At 51.6% G+C, this 15,218-nt stretch overlaps 1 protein-coding gene across 15 annotated transcripts in view; it reads left to right on the forward strand.

Moving 5' to 3' along the window:
- Nucleotides 1-486: 486 nt before the first annotated feature.
- FGFR1 (fibroblast growth factor receptor 1) overlaps nucleotides 487-15,218 on the forward strand; it is a 48,040-nt gene continuing 33,308 nt past the window's right edge. For 2 of the 15 annotated variants that reach the window (XM_046648728.1, XM_046648729.1), the window contains exons 1-2: nucleotides 487-784; nucleotides 8,462-8,640. In XM_046648728.1, coding sequence (XP_046504684.1) covers nucleotides 8,550-8,640 — 91 coding nt within the window. In that variant the 5' untranslated portion in view covers nucleotides 487-784; nucleotides 8,462-8,549. Of the gene's footprint in view, nucleotides 785-837; nucleotides 1,101-4,516; nucleotides 4,579-8,461; nucleotides 8,641-15,218 lie in introns of those variants that run through there. The other 13 variants (XM_046648719.1, XM_046648722.1, XM_046648721.1 and 10 more) reach the window with 10 other exon arrangements.

Consider the following 15,218-nt stretch of genomic DNA (forward strand, 5'->3'; position numbering starts at 1 on the left):
CGGGGCAACTCAGCCGGCTCCCCCCTTCTCGGGGGCCGCGGCTCAGGAACTACAAGGCCCAGCAGGCCGCTGCAGGGGGAGGAGGAGGGGGTGGGACTAGCGCGGGGTGGGAGCTAGAGAGCGAGCCCTCGCGCCTCGCCGGCGCACAGCGCTCGGAGCGCTCCTGCGGGCACTGGTGCGGCGGCCTCGGCAGCGGCGGCGGCGAGCGGGAGCCCGAACTCTGGGGCGGCCGCAGCGCGCGGAGGAGCCCGGGCTGTGCCCGGCGCTGGGCGGCAACGTCCGGACAGCACCGCTACTCTGCTTAGCGCATTGCGGCGACCTCGCCTTCCCCGGCCGCGAGCGCGCGCCGCAGCTGGAAGAGCAGCGGAGACCGAGGACTTTTCTCTGCTCCGAGGGGCGCCCCGCAGGGCGCACCGCACCAGTGCTGCAGTCGGGCGCGCCGCGGCGCCGGGGCGATGGAGCCCAGTCTGCAAGAAGCGTGAGGCGCCGCCGCCCGGTTCTGGAGAGGGGGCCGCAGGGTCTGGAGACCCCGGGCGGCGGACCGGAGCCCTCCCCCCGCCCCGCCTCCGGGGCACCAGCCTCGGCTCCATTGTTCCCGCCCGGGCTGGAGGCGCCGCGCACCGAGCGCCACTGGGACTCGAGCGCCTGCCGCCGGGCTCTCGCGGCCCAGCCAGGACCCGAGCGGAGCCCGGGGGCGGCGGGCCGGAGCCGGGGACGCGGGCGCCCGCCCGCCCGCACGAGCCACGGCGGACTCTCCAGAGGCGGAACCGCAGCGCCGAGTGAGGTAAGAGCCGCGGCGCCCCCGGATCCGGGGCGGGCTTGGCGTCCCGAGCGGCCCCCGGCGCCGGAGCCTCCTGGCTGCGCGCTCTCGGCACCGAAGCCCAGTCGTATCCGGCGCCTCCCTCTACTCGCTACCCGCCCCCCTCCACCTCCAGACTCCCCCCAGCGCTCTGCGCCCCCCTTTTGTCTCCCCTCCCTGCGCTCCGCTCGCGTCGCCTTCTGCGCCCCCTCCCCGCGCCCGTCCCGCCGCTCCTCCTGCCGCCCAACTTTTCCGCCAACTCGCGCCGGGGAGCTGGCGAGGCGGCGGCGGCGGCTCCGCGGTGAGTCCGGGAGGGACAGGGCCGGGGCGAAGGCGGCGGCGGCCCTCGGTCTCCTCGGACTGGGGAGGAGGGTGGGAGTGGGCAGCGAGGAGTGCGTGCGTGTGTGTGTGTGTTGCATTCCACTCCATCTCTTTTTAGTCCACTCGTGGGGACTCACCCCAATTCAGCAGGTAGCTTTGGGCGGAACGCTCAAAATCCGGGGTATTTCTAAGTCCTTGTCCACCTCCGGGAGAGTCTGGGGTCGGGGTTGGGAGTGGGTGGGTAGGTGGGGGTAGGATGAGGGAAGGAAGTGGGGGGGGGTAGGTTAGCTTCTCTCCGAAGAGGACTTAAGGAGGTGTCGTCACCAAATGGCTGAATCTGCTTTAGCGGAGAGCGAGAAAGGAATTCCCTTTTCCAGAGGGGGTTATCTTCTACTTGCTCCATCTCAGAAAGGGTCGGAAGTTTGGGGAAGGGGAGGGCGCCCAGCGGGTGATGTTAAGCCCCATTATGGGGTCGGGGGGAGGGGAATGTTCAGTTCCAATCTGGTTCTAGGAGGTGGGGGAAGGGATGAGGGTTTTGTCCGGTGCGGTTCACTCGGCAGCAATGCATGTTGGTTCTCTGGCCCAGACCCCTCTGCCCCCCGCTCCCCTCTCCCATTATGTTTGGGGTTGGGAGAAGAGGGGCTAGAACCCTCATGTGCAGAGGAATTTATTGACGTTATAGATGGAGTTAATTTAACACATATCCTCTGAAGGCAGCCAGACGCCTTGGGGGCGGGGGGCGGTGTGAAACCAGCTTCTCCTTTCTGGGCCCAGAAGCTATTAGCCCATTTAAAAGTTTCTGTGGTGTCTTTCACCCCCAACACTTTCCCCCCCATTTTCCAGATGTAGCGGTCGCATCTGGTTCCGTTTCTCCCCACACGGGTACACCGCAGTCACATTGTTAGCATCCCTCTTCCTCCCTTCCCTCTCCCCCTCATTAAGACTGGGGTTCTTCAACTTGTCCTTACCACCTCCCTCTTTAAAATTTCTTAAGACGTGGAGATGAGGCTTTGGGATTTGGGGAGAAAAGAAAGTTACCCTAGATCTCAAGTTACTTAGGATCGGAGGGTGGTGGTGTTTTCTAGCTTGTGCGGAAAAGAGGCATCGTATGCAGGATCGTCGGAGCTGGGGCCAAGATCTTGGGGGTGGCACTTGCGAATGGTTCATCTGTCAGGGGTGGCCTCTGGCCATGGGTCTGACCCAGAACTGGCCCTGACGGAAGTTTCTGGAACCAAAGCGTTGCTTTTTCGTCCCTTCAGTTATAGCTGGAGCAGCGGGAGCGTCTGACCCTGTCCGGAGCCCGCCGTCCGGTCTCCGGCCGCCCGGCGGTGGCGTCACGCGTCCCTTTTCCACCCTCCCTGGAGCGAGCCCGGGGCGCAGCGGGGGGGGGGGCGGGGGGCGGCGGGGGCTGTTGCTACCAGAGACGCTCCTTGTGCATTTTTAAGGAGTTATTTGGGCTGCAGTCCCCGGAAACTAAAGTGGGACAGTTTACCATTTAAATAACGGCTCCAGGTTTGAAAGCAGGGGTTGGATTTTCTGGTAAAATGCTTTGAGGTAGGAAAGCCCCTTCTGGTCCAAAGGTGCGGGAGGTGGGGAGAGTTGGTCTTTCTCACCTTCTCCTGTCCAGTCTCTTTCAAATTGAAAACACTTCTCTGGTTTCCTCCTTTGGGCGGTAGTTTTGGAGGCTGTAATGAAATCGCACTTTCTCTAGACATGGTAATTAAGGTGCCTGTTTCCTCCCACATGTGCCCTGCCCTTTGCACCTCCGGACCAGCGCTTTTTTTGGAATACCGTCTAAATTGTAGAACCCTAGCCTTGAGACTGTTTAACAGAAGGTGGCCATTTTCCCCCATTGACCCAGGCTCCCAGTTTCCTCTCTGAGGCTTGTTTAAAGCAAAGTAGCAGGGCTCCATGGGAGGTGCCTCTGTCTGGCTAATTACCCCCACGCCTGGGTCATCTCCCTTCCTTTCAGTGACCGAGGGAGAGCCATTGCCAGCCTTCTGTCCCCATGACTTGCCTCCCTAATGACTCGTTTACATATTTCCCCCCAGGTGGTTGGGAGAAGCTCCAGGGCTGCTGCTGACCCCCAGGGGAGCACAGGGTATGTGGGGACAGGGAGGCTGCTGGGGCCTGGCTTCAGCTGGGATGGTTGGGTACTGCATCAGTGAGGAGCTCCTTGAAATATCTGTTGCACTGACTCTTAGTCATAGCTGAGGGTCAGCTTTTTAATGAGGGCCATCCAGATGGAGAGCCACTTGGACATGTGTACTTTCACTGCCTGCTTTTACCATGCCTGTAGAAATGTCCTTTTCGGAGGCCTTTTCACAAATGGGATTTCCGCCAGAGTGGGCACTACTTCCTTTGGTTCCAAAGTAGACAGTCTTAAGTGCTTCTTTTCCTTGGCCTCTGGCCATGGAGGATGTTAGAAAGTTCCGTTAGGCCTCCTTAGAATAGCAAGTGAAGCAACACACAGGAAGACATGAAGAAGAGCATCGCAGATGCTATGGTCCCACCCCTACTGAGGGAGAGGATTAGAATATGTCCAGGCATCCCTCAGCCTGGGCTAGCTTTATTCCTGACGGACTCCAGAGGGCAGGAAAATCAAGTTGAGCATTGAGTAGGCAGACTCCAGCCATGGAGACCAAGAAAAGTCCATGGGTTTTTGCTTTTAGTTGTATGCTTTTTGCTTGTTTTGGGTGTTGACCTGAAACAAGACTCCTAAAATAGGAGATTTGCTCCTGTGAGCTTGGGGTTTTAACAACCAGCTTCTCTGAATGCTTTCTTCTTGCCTCCATTTTTTTTTTGTTTTTTTGGGGGGGCGGGGTTTGAGGGAGATTAGTCCTGAGCTAACATCTGCAGCCAATCCTCCTCTTCTTGCTGAGGAAGACTGCCCCTAAGCTATCATCCTTGCCCACCTTCCTCTATTTTATATGTGGGACGCCTGCCACAGCATGGCTTGACAAGTGGTGCGTAGGTCCTCACCCGGGATTCGAACGAGTGAACCCCAGGCTGCCTAAGCAAAACGTGTGAACCTAACCGCTGGGCCACCAGGCTGGCCCCCCTTACCTCCACTTTTTAAATCTCTTGTATCAAAATGGCTCTTAGTTAAGAGCTTCCTAGATAAGTTTGAGCCTGTTGCTGCTGGAGGAAAAGGAGGTAGAAAAAATTCAAACGTCTTGTTCTGAAAAGGCCTCACTTGAGATGAGTTTAATTTCCTCTTGGGAAATTTGTCTTGCATTTGTCTTCCCAAGAGCTTTGCAAAAGGTCTGAATGCACCAGGGACTTGTGGGAGTCCAGATGTAGAGCTTTAGAGAAGATTCTGGGTTTCCAGAGGGATTAAATACCAGACTTCGGCTAAGATATTTGCTTTTTTCCGTAAGGTTGCATCTACCTTAAACAGAAATTCTCTCCTCACCGCCTCTCCCCTTGCGATTAAAGAAGCTACATCTGGTCCCCAAGTAAGTAGCACTCACCTGGGTGAACAACTCCAAGAATGTGGTAGTGGTCCACTAGCCCATCCAGTCTTCACAAGCAAAGGTTCCTAGATTGTGTTGGATCAGTTAGTGTTTCATTTATCATTACTAATTTTTTATATACCTCACCCTCAAGGACATTTGGAAACTTTTTTTACAGGGACTCAAAATTTAATAATTAGCATTATCCCTTGGACCAACTAAAATTTTGCAAGCTGAGCTGCATAACTTTTTTAGATGTTTATTAAGTACTTACCCTGTCAACTCTCAACAGTGAGTAGAGAACACTCATTTTTGGGGAAAGCGACCATTTCTATTAAGAAGTAAGTCTTATTCCCGTCTAAAGGAATTAATGTTTTGTTGTTACTTCCTCAATTCTAAGAAATTAAGATGTTTAGAAAATGTCTCAGTTGATTTGCTTTGAAATAGAGGTGGCTGGGGAACAAGGAGCCCTTGACTATTGCTTTTCTCTGGCATTTTCAGCCTCTTTTCTGCAAGAGGATGTATATGGGTTTCTTTTCAATCAGCCTTTCTTTCTTTCATTCATTTATTCATCCAATTAACAAATATATCAGCATCTGCTGTGTGCCTATTACGTGCTAAGGGTATTAACAAAGGTTAGTTCAGGTGTAGACTCTGCTCTTAAGGAGCTTGCAGTCCCATGGTGTTTTGGAAATTCAGAGGGATGAGATCCTCATCTAGAAACCTCAAGAAAGACTTGTGGAAGAGGCGGCTTTTTTAGGTGAGGCTCAGGGAGTAGGAAAGCTTGGACCACTGAAGATGGAGGAAGGGCAAAGAAGCAGCGCTTGGTCAGCCATAGAGGTTGCCTGGAGCTATGCTGTTCCATAGAAATATAACACAAGCCACATGTAGTCTTAGATTTTCCAGTCCCCGTGTTTGAAATTACGTAAAAAGAAACAAGTGAAATTCTTTTTTATTAATTCATTTATTTAGATTTTAATAATATATTTGATTGAGCCCAATGTCTCCAAAATATTATCATTTGAACATGTAATCAATGTAACAATTGAGATACTTTACATTCTTCTTTTCATACCAGACTTTCAAAATCTGGTGTGTGTTTTTCATTTCTAGCACATCCCAGTTTGTACTAGCCACGCTTCAAGAACTCAATAGCCACAAGTGGCTAGTGGCCACCATATGGGGCAGCGAAGTCTGGAGTATAGGGCTTAAAGACGGATAGTGAGCAATCCTTCCTAAAGGGAGGAAGTTCGTGTCTTCCCACCGTCATTACCACAGTCTCCCGAGAGTGCTGTCGAGGAGTGCCTCGAGCACAGTGTTCGTGATTCCTTACATTTGATTAGTGCTTTAGAGAGGAGACAGCAGGCACTTTCACCCATGCTGCCTGTTCGAGCACCTGTGTTGTAGGCAGGACAAATATTTTAGCTCTGACAAGTGGGAAACTGAGATGCTGTGTGTGCGTGCCCCTGATTCCCAGTGAGGGAAATGCACCCAGGTGGAGTTGGGCTGCCAGTCCCAGGAGGCCTGACTGATGCGGGAGAGGTCGATGTCGAGCCAGCTGCAGGCTCTGTGAGGAAGCTGCTGTGTACACCTGCGGGGCTGCAGGTCACACCTGTCAAGCAGTGAAGGAAGGAGACGGTTCCTAGGGGATTTTAAGAATGCATTAATTAGTCGAATGAGAAGAAGGTGAGGTGAAGGAGGAGGTGTCCGTCCTTAGGGTCCCGGACAGCGTGTGGACTAGTGGTTTATGTCACTGTGTTTTCTGCAATGGATTGTGTGCCCACTTACCTTCTCATTCCAGGAGCTGGTGCCAGGAGGAGGGATTTCTTAACATCCTTGGTTTTACAGATGTGGGGCTTGAGGCCAAGAATGCAAGGAGAGGAAGAGGTTCTTGCAGGGAAGCTTCCAGATTAGTTTGAAGTACACTGAGTGGTGGTGGAAGCTGTCTGTCTGCCTCATTTGGAAACAAGCTCAGTCATCTCAAGATGACACCACCCTTGCCCATTGGATACTAAAAATGCATTCATTACTGTGGTGATTCCTGTGGGACTTAGGCTCTTCGGCAGGTGTACCTTTCTGGGTGACAGGCCTGCATCCGTTTGGTGTATCTTTGGGATGTAATGAGATGTGGGATGTGGTTTAGGGATGTCCCATGGCAAGCATTGCTTCTGTCCCACACCAGGAATCATATCCTAGATGGCACATCTGTGAGCTGCTTCCAAGGATCTTTTCCCTCAACCAAAGGAACTGAGAATTGAGACTCTCCCATTTCCAGGGTTACCTCGGATCTGTCCTTTTCTGCTTGGTTTCTTTATGGCACAGGGATGCCCTTTGGAGACAATGAGTTTGTGTCAGATAGAGCCAGGCTTGATCAGCCTGGTATTTGCTTCCTCCCACCCTGTCCTCTAGCATCTGAAAACCCAGGTGGTGAGAGTCCCAGGCAGCTGCTTACAGCTGCAGGTGCTTGGGCAGAGTACTTAACCTCTGTGAGGCTCAGTTTCCCCATTGCTTAACGGGGAATAATAATTCCTACTCCTCATAAGTTTATAGTGAGGAAGAAATCAAGTTTTATAGTTATAAATTTTACCTAGTCGATGCTTGGCACATAGGTGTTCGGTAAATATTCGTTCTATTCTGTCTCTTCTAATCCCTTTTCTAAATTTAAAAAAATAAAAGAGAAATGTTTAGTTTTTCTTTGATTTGAAAGCATTAAAAAATTTTAGGAAAGCCTTAGGAGGGAGCTAGTGGCAGTGCATGCCTGTTCCTGCTGGCAAGCACATGTGAACGAAGCCAGGAATCTGGGGGTTTCTGCCAGCCAGGGCTGACTCACTCACAGGGGCCCTGTCTGGCTCCGGGGGAGGCCGGGCTGAAGCTCCACATTAGGGCATGTTCCGGGGAAGTGGATTCTCTGAATAACTTGGATGGTTCCCTGGAGTATTTAGGACAAAAGCCACCTGGAAGACAGAGATGGTCACCCCCACGTAGCCCAAACGGTGCTGAGAAAGTCTTATCACTTGGTAAATGTTTAGCAGTGAGGATCTGTTGTTCCTTGACACCCTAGGGAATTGTCTTTGATGTTACCACTCAGACTGAGAAGGGTAAAGGGCTGTCCTTTTAGCCGGGCCTGGCATGAGCCATCTTCCAGTCAGCCTTTGCAAGAGCCCTTTGACTCTGACCTTTTTCCCCACTTCTGGACTCATTTCTGTTGGACGTCAGCTGTCACCTTTCAGCGTGAGAGGAGAGCGGGGGCCACCTCCTGGTTCCACACTCCAAGGCCCTTTTTAAGCAGTTGGTGCGAGTTGTGTTCTATCTGTGAGGGAAGCTGGTAGAACCACAGATCCCTGTGATGCATCCAGTTTTAGAGACAAAGAGAAAGAGCTGCCGAGATCACTTATTTCATAGCTTCCTCATCACATAGGTCCAGGAGGGTCAGGCTCTTACTTGGCTTGTTCCATAAGTCCTCTCTCTTTATCCCTCACCTAAGGCGGGGTTTGCCCTAGAGTGAGTGCAGTCTTCTACTGGGGGATTGTCAGCGTGCTCGAGCCTCCTGCAGTCCCACCACGCTCTGATGCCCTTGCGCACAACGAGGTACAACTGTTTGCGACTTTATGAGGCCGTTCGCTTTCCCAGCACAAGTGATCTTGGGGCTTGTGCCTTGGAGAACCTCGTGATGGTTTTCCCAGCAAGGCTTCCACATGGTCCACACGCAATCAATAGTTGTAGAACTGAGCTAAAGCTCTCCTTTGTCTAATTAGGGCCTGAGTCAGTTATTGCTTCAAGCACCCTTCTGGACAGGGCGACTCTGCGACATGCTGTGCCTTCTTTTTTTCCTTGTCTTCCATCCCTGTGAAGACCCTCCTAACTTTTTGGTTTTCTTCGTCCTCAGAGTCTGCTTGAAAAGGAGGATCAGGCTCAAGGCGGAGTCTCCATGGAGGTGTGGAGCCTTGTCACCCACCTCTAACTGCAGAACTGGGATGTGGAGCTGGAAGTGCCTCCTCTTCTGGGCTGTGCTGGTCACAGCCACACTCTGCACCGCCAGGCCGGCCCCAACTTTGCCTGAACAAGGTACAGCATGATCTGAGGGTCAGCCCGGACTCCTGGCCTGGACTCCTGGTCCTTGGAAACAGGGCAGGCTGGGATGGAGGTGATGTGATTGGAGGTCATGTGGTAAACCATCCCAGGTCAAGCAAAGGGTCCTTTCCTGTAGGAGAGACTCCCAAGATACCTGGGCTGGTTTGGGCCTGCTTATAAATGTCACCAACTTCATCAGAGGTTGGGTCATGAATGCTGGTGACATCTGTTTGCTAGAGGTGATATACTCAGGGTGAGTTTATGCTTTTCTCTTCCTGAAAAAAGAACTTCTGACTGGGACCCAAGAGCTGGCTCCCTAACCTCAATTATGTATAAAATGGGGTTGGGTGATACAATGGGGAGCGAGTGACCAATGAATTTGCGTTTAGAACTTGGAGATCAGACTACAGGAGATGTTGAGGGATGTGGGAGCTTGAGAAAGACCTCTGGCTTCTGGAAAATTGTTTCAAAGACATGTCTTCTAGGAGGGTCGGCAGTCATGGCCACGTGCCTGCCGTTCTGCCTTCCTTTCCCACATCTCACAGGCCCTGTTGCGAGGCCTGCTGAGCGGTTTGCTTTGGATGTGTCCTGCTGGAGGGATTTGGAAGAGGTTGAGAACCAGGGAGCATTATGGGGCGTGGAGCTGGTAGAGATCTGTATCTTGTTGGGAATTCAGAGAGATTATTAGTAACAGGAGGGACTGGCCACATTGTTTATGGGATTTGCTGTAGTTTGAAGATACTTCATCGAAATTAGGGGTACAGCACACCTGGTGGTTTTTGAGGCTTTGAGAACTAATACTTGGGCATTTCTGCTGCCAAAGGGCAGTGTGGCTCGTGACTCAGTGGCTGATCACATAAATAGAGAGGGTTGGCAGGCAGTGGGTGGAAGGCTCAGGTGTGCATGTGACGTGGTAGCTGCATTTAAAGGGCCATCAGTCTCGGCTATCAGGACCTGTTTGAATGATGAGTCAGAATATTTGTCCACTTCTGTGGTGATGGAGAAGGAGGAGGGAAGGGTGTGTGAGATTTTCTAGAAGGTGCACTGGCTGGAGCAGGCAGGTTTCTGTTTCATTCAGTAACAGAACTGAAGGCAAGACCTGAGCTAGAGCATACTGGAGACCCGAAGAGGGAGAGACCATCTCTGCCCAGAGGGAGTTCACCATCAGGTAGGGGGAGACAAGTACAGAGGTAACAAAATACAAGATAGACAGTGTGTAAACCACACAGTGGAGTTCTAACAAAATAAGTGGGAATGCGGAGGAAGAGGGGAGCAGAGAACATCTGAGATGAGTCTAGAAGGAGGGGGAGGGGTCTGGAAGGGAGAAATGAAGGGCGTTCCATGTGGAACAGCATGAATGAAGATACTGAGGCAGGATGTATAAGGTATATAGAGAATGATTTGCCTGATGAATAGGTAGTTGTGAGAAGAATTGGATTGGAAAATTCTGGATTGAGTGGAAAATTGGGTAGAGTTAGCACATGAAAGGTCTCAACGTCCTGCTAAGGGAGCTACACTTAAATGGACCGATACTGGGAATCTTGAAAAGTTTTGAGCAGGTGGTGACATGATCCAGCTTTCAGAAAATTAATCTGACAGCTGAATTTGGGTGGATGGGAGGAAGAAGTCAGATGGATCTGTGTTTGAATACCGCTCTGCCACTTCATAGCTGCATTACTTGCTTTGACAAATTACTCAAACCCACTAAGCTCATCCTTAAAATGATGTCAATAATACAAGATTAAATGAGATAATCCAGAGAGGCACTTACAGTAAAGTGTTAGTGATTATTTCTGCTGCTACCATTATTGCCAGAAAGGCTTTAGACAGTTGTTTTGAACGTCTAGCAAGAGGAAGTAAGGAATGAACTAGGATGGGAGCAGTGAGAGTGTAAAGGAAGGAAGAATAGCAGAGATACTATAGAAATAGAATCTTTAAGTAAGTTGGGTATCAACTCTGGGTGAATAGAGACAAAGACAGGATGAGATGAGAGGAAAGGGAGTGAATTGGGGCGGGAGGTCTGTGAGGAATGGGGAAGCTTCGGATCAGCCACGGTGTAGACGGTGATGGGAGTCCAAAAGCAATGAGGGCTTGGATGCAGTTTGAGAAGATGGATTTATGATGGACCTGAAAGTACTTTTTTATTTTTAAACTTTGTCTGACAAACTCTTGCAGCCCGAGAATGGAGGGTGGAGAAAGTAAACAGTATGGAACCCAGGCCTGGACACTTGTAAGCAGGAAGGTGATGTCTGAGGGCACGAGCATAAGGAATCTAGGGGATGGGGGCGGAGGGTGTCATTGAAGCTGCTGGTTGCAAACTGGGAAAGGAAGCTGAGGCAGTGATGGAGGGTGGAGCCAGGGGCTGAAGGACTTGATGAGGATGAAGTACCGGCTCTGTGAAGGACAGGGCGGGAGTAGGCCAGGTGGACGGGGCTGTTAGGAGGCTGTGCGGCCGCGAAGATGGAAGCTAGACTGCCATTTAAAAAGAAAATCAACTTAACTGAGGTATAATTTGCATTCTATTAAGTACACCAATTTCAAGTGTACAATTCAGTAGGTTCTGGTAAATGTAATGTCCCATGTAACTACCACCCCAGTCAGGATATGGGACATTTTCATCACCCCCAAAACTTCCCTCATGCCCCTTGCATCAGTCCCCTTCACAGCACTGACCCCAGGCAACCGCTGATCCACTTTCTGTCACGATAGATTCGTTTTGCCTATTCCAGAATTTCATATAACAGAATTATATGGTGAATGTGTATCCATTCACCTGTTGATGGCCATTTGGGTTGTTAACAGTTTGGGCTGTTATTACTAAAACGCCTGTGACCATTCGTGTACGTGTCTTTGTGTGGGCGTGTGTTTTCCCTGGAGTTCCTTGGCTTTGATTTTGGCTCCGCTTTTTGCTGACTGTTGGCTCTTTGGAAAGTTCCTCTCTATGCTCTTTAAAATATATCGATAATGAACGTCTGCTCCTAAGGTCATTGTGAATATCAAATGAGAACATATGCAAAGCTCTTAGAACAGTGCCTGGTACATAGTCAATGAGTGACAAATGGCGGTTGTGGATCCCTTTTCCTGGGACCCCACAGAAGACACCACATGCTGAGGGGCTTCTTGTTTCATGGGGAGACTTGGAATGCCTTCAGACACAGAAATGGAAATCCACTGGACTTGGAGATCAAGTCCGGGCTCTCTGTTTGGTTAGGTCCCTCTCCTCTCCCTGCTGAGTTTTGTGACTGCAGAACACGTGCCCTGCCATGTTCAGGGAACTGCTGCGAAGTCACAGGGAGAATCTATCTCCAGGCTTTGTAAGCCACAAGGTATCTCACAAATGTAAGGCATTATTGTATAGTCTTGGCCCTGCTGATTGTTAAATAATAATGCTGCTGTTCTCTTCAGAAAAGACCATAATTTGTGTACAAAAAGTTTGTCTAAAAGTTTAAAGCAAACTACCCCAAATCCTGCCCACACTGAGAGCTTTTCGCCTTTAGAAAGGCTTTGCAGAGAGTGTGTGTGTGTGTGTGTGTGTGTGTGTGTTGGGAGCCCTTCCCCCAGTCTGCAAATGCTCCTGAGGGAGTGGGGAGGGCCTGGAGTTTCTGGCTGTCCTTGGAAAGTTGAGTTAATAAGGGTTCCAGGAAAACCAGCCTCCCGCCTTCCCTCGCTCTCCTTTCCCTTCTCTGGTTTGGGATCTTAAAGAGGCTAAGCTTGTTTCAGATCAGGATTTGAGGGAGAAGGGAGTTGTGTGTGGATAGACTGAAGCTGGGTCAGGGGCTGAGGGGTAGAATGCGCCTTTGAAAAGATAAGCACCAACTTGAAAGACATTTTGAGCTTGGGGAGGGCTGTTTCTACTATTTTTCTCTCTTTTTGAATAAGTCTTGGGGAAAAGCAAGTAGGTGAATCTGAAACTGCTTGCAAGGCCACTTCTTGCTGTTGGGAGTCGGGGTCCTGCCTCCTTTTCAGCAGTCATGTGGGTTAAACACCCCAGACTCCTTGGTCGAGAGGACAGTATGAGACTGGCAGTCTCAAAATACTTGCCTACATGCTCAGAAACCTGCAACTAATAAGCGATTTAATGGGCTGAGGTTTTACAGCTCCTCCCACCTACCCAGATTTGAAGGAGTCTGGTGGCCGGTTGAAGGGGGAGAGGTTACACTTAATGGAAAAGCCGCACGATTCCATTTCTGGCTGCAAGCCCCCTGGATGCCGGGCGCCACAAAGCAAGGCTTTGTCTTTGTGTTCTGCAGAAACCTGCGCCCATGGGGGAGAGGCTGCCAGTGGTGCCAGAGACATTGCCCCAGCTTCAAGTTGTAGGGCCCTGGCTGCCCCAGGCAAGCCCCCCAAGGGCTCCTGCAGCCGTCTTTGGCCCAAAGGGGTATGCATTTCAGCCTGGCTATAGGGGAGCCTCAAATAGGTGCCAGAGGGTATCCACTACCAGCCTCAGACAGGCTGTGATCCCACTGGCTGCAGCCGATTGGTTGTGGCGGCAGGAGCAGTGTTGATGGCTGCCCTGGGACATATGCAGGAGTGTTCCTCTGCCCCACCCATCCCCACTGTAATTTCTTCTTGTGAAAAGAACCCGTTGACTTCTAATTCACACTGAACATTTAAGGGGAGTTTCGTCACCCTCTGCCAGAAGGCGAGTGGAATTACATGGAGCAAAAGGTGCTATTGGATGACCCACTGGAGACCAGGGTGGAGGATTTAGGTCTGTGGAAATCTCAGGGTGCTTAGCTACTGAGTCTCCCCAGAGGATCTGCTCGGCCCCACAACCCCCTCCCCAGAGAGAAGTGACTAGGGTGCCTTTGAAAGGGTGTGTTTGCAAGTGTTCCCGGAGCTGAGCTGAGCGGGGTGGGGGCAGGGAGGACCCATCTCAGCATGTGAGGGAATGTGAGGGAGGAGCGCTCACGTGTCCTGCTTGACCACACTGGGCAAGTGCAGCAAAGCCACTCCAGGGCTGTGTTCTTGGCTCTGGCTTCTGCATTGCTACACCATTAGCTTCACTGATTTTCCACTCTGGCTTTGCCAGCCAGCTCCCCGAAGTCAGGGAGGAGGAATTTCTCAGGGAAGAACAAATGGCTCCAGTGGGGGAGGGGAGGGAGCCCAAACAAAGAATCAGGCCAGGATTCTGTCACCTGGTTTCTGTCACTACCTGGAGTCTAGGGTGGGCAGGAACTGGAGAGAGCATATCAGGGATTCCTTTGGAGCCTGTGGCCCCAGCTCAGAGGTGGATCAGCAGGGCTCTGCCGGGTGCCTGCTGCTGGTCAGGCAGAAGCAGTGAGTGATGGCTTGTGTCTGGGGCGGTGATGGATGACTTTGGGAGAAGTGAGTTCTGGGGAGTCATTATCCGGGAGGGCGAGGTCCAGGGTCAGAGAGCCTGACCAGCAGCTGCGCCCTGTTTTTACAGTGCCTCATTCCTCTGGGGCCGCTGGGGGCTCCAGCTCACCCTGTAGACACCACCTTTGCCTCTTCCTTCCTTCCCCGAAGCCTGGAAATGAGACAACTGTTTCCCTGCTGACCGGGGAAGGTCCAGCTGCTCTGGCGCTGCTCGTCTCCCCAGTTCAGCTGCCCAGGCCTCCCTATTCATTCTCGAGGATGCCTCATTCACAGACTTACTGCAAACATTCTCTTCTCTCCGCCCACCCTTCCCCCTCCCCAGGCCCCAAGTGATCAGCTGAAAGTTAACTGCTCTACCTGGGCTCTTAAGGGCCTGGAGTAAATCCCTGTTCCCTCTTAGGAGAAGCCTTCTGGAGTCGGGGCTGCCCCTGAACTTGGTGTTTGCTCTGACTTCCAGCTGGCGATGGCCAACAAGAGGGGAAGTTGCCCGAAGTCCCCATGGCAGGCTTGTTGCCCCTTAGTGGGGCCATAGTATGGCACAAGATGCTGAGCTCCTGCCCTCAGAATTCCCCTCTCCTGGTTCTCAGTTCAGGCCGACTCTCACCTTTCCACTTGCCAAATGAGGTGCCCAGTGCCTTTGTTTAAAGGCTTTCCTCTTTGCAAACCAAGGAATGCTAGGGTGAGGAGACAGTCCAGTTAGATCCAGGCAACTGAGAAAGTTCAGTTCGGGCGGAGCTTGGAACTCAACGTCCTTATCCCACAAGTTGTGGCGTGGCCCAGTCTCCTGGGATGGGTTGTGTAAAAGGAGGTGAATGTTGGGCCAGTGGGCCCTGCCATTTGAGTGATTGCAGCTGTGTTTCCCAGGCTCTGGTTGTGTAGGCACATTGAGTCTCAAGTGGGTAAGAGGGTCAAGGAGTTCGGCAAAGAGTGGACCGTAGTGGGTATGAGCTTGGGAAGAGATATAGGGTAAAAACCATCAACACTGAAGTTTCAAATACCAACAAAGAAAGATGAATTTAGAGCTTAGCCCTTCCTGGGTTCTCTTCAAGATCAAAAACTAGCCTCTGGCTAACGGTCCCTTCACCATTCATTTGCTGATTTAATTTTCTTTCTTCGGTTCTTTTCTTTCCTTCTTTCTTCTTTCCTTCCTTCTCTCTCCCTCTCTCTCTCTCTCTGTCTTTCTCTGCCTCTGTCTGTCTGTCTGTCTCTCTTTCCCCGCCATCCATCCATCC

Source organism: Equus quagga, chromosome 22 (assembly GCF_021613505.1).
Source record: "Equus quagga isolate Etosha38 chromosome 22, UCLA_HA_Equagga_1.0, whole genome shotgun sequence".
NCBI lineage: Eukaryota > Metazoa > Chordata > Mammalia > Perissodactyla > Equidae > Equus > Equus quagga.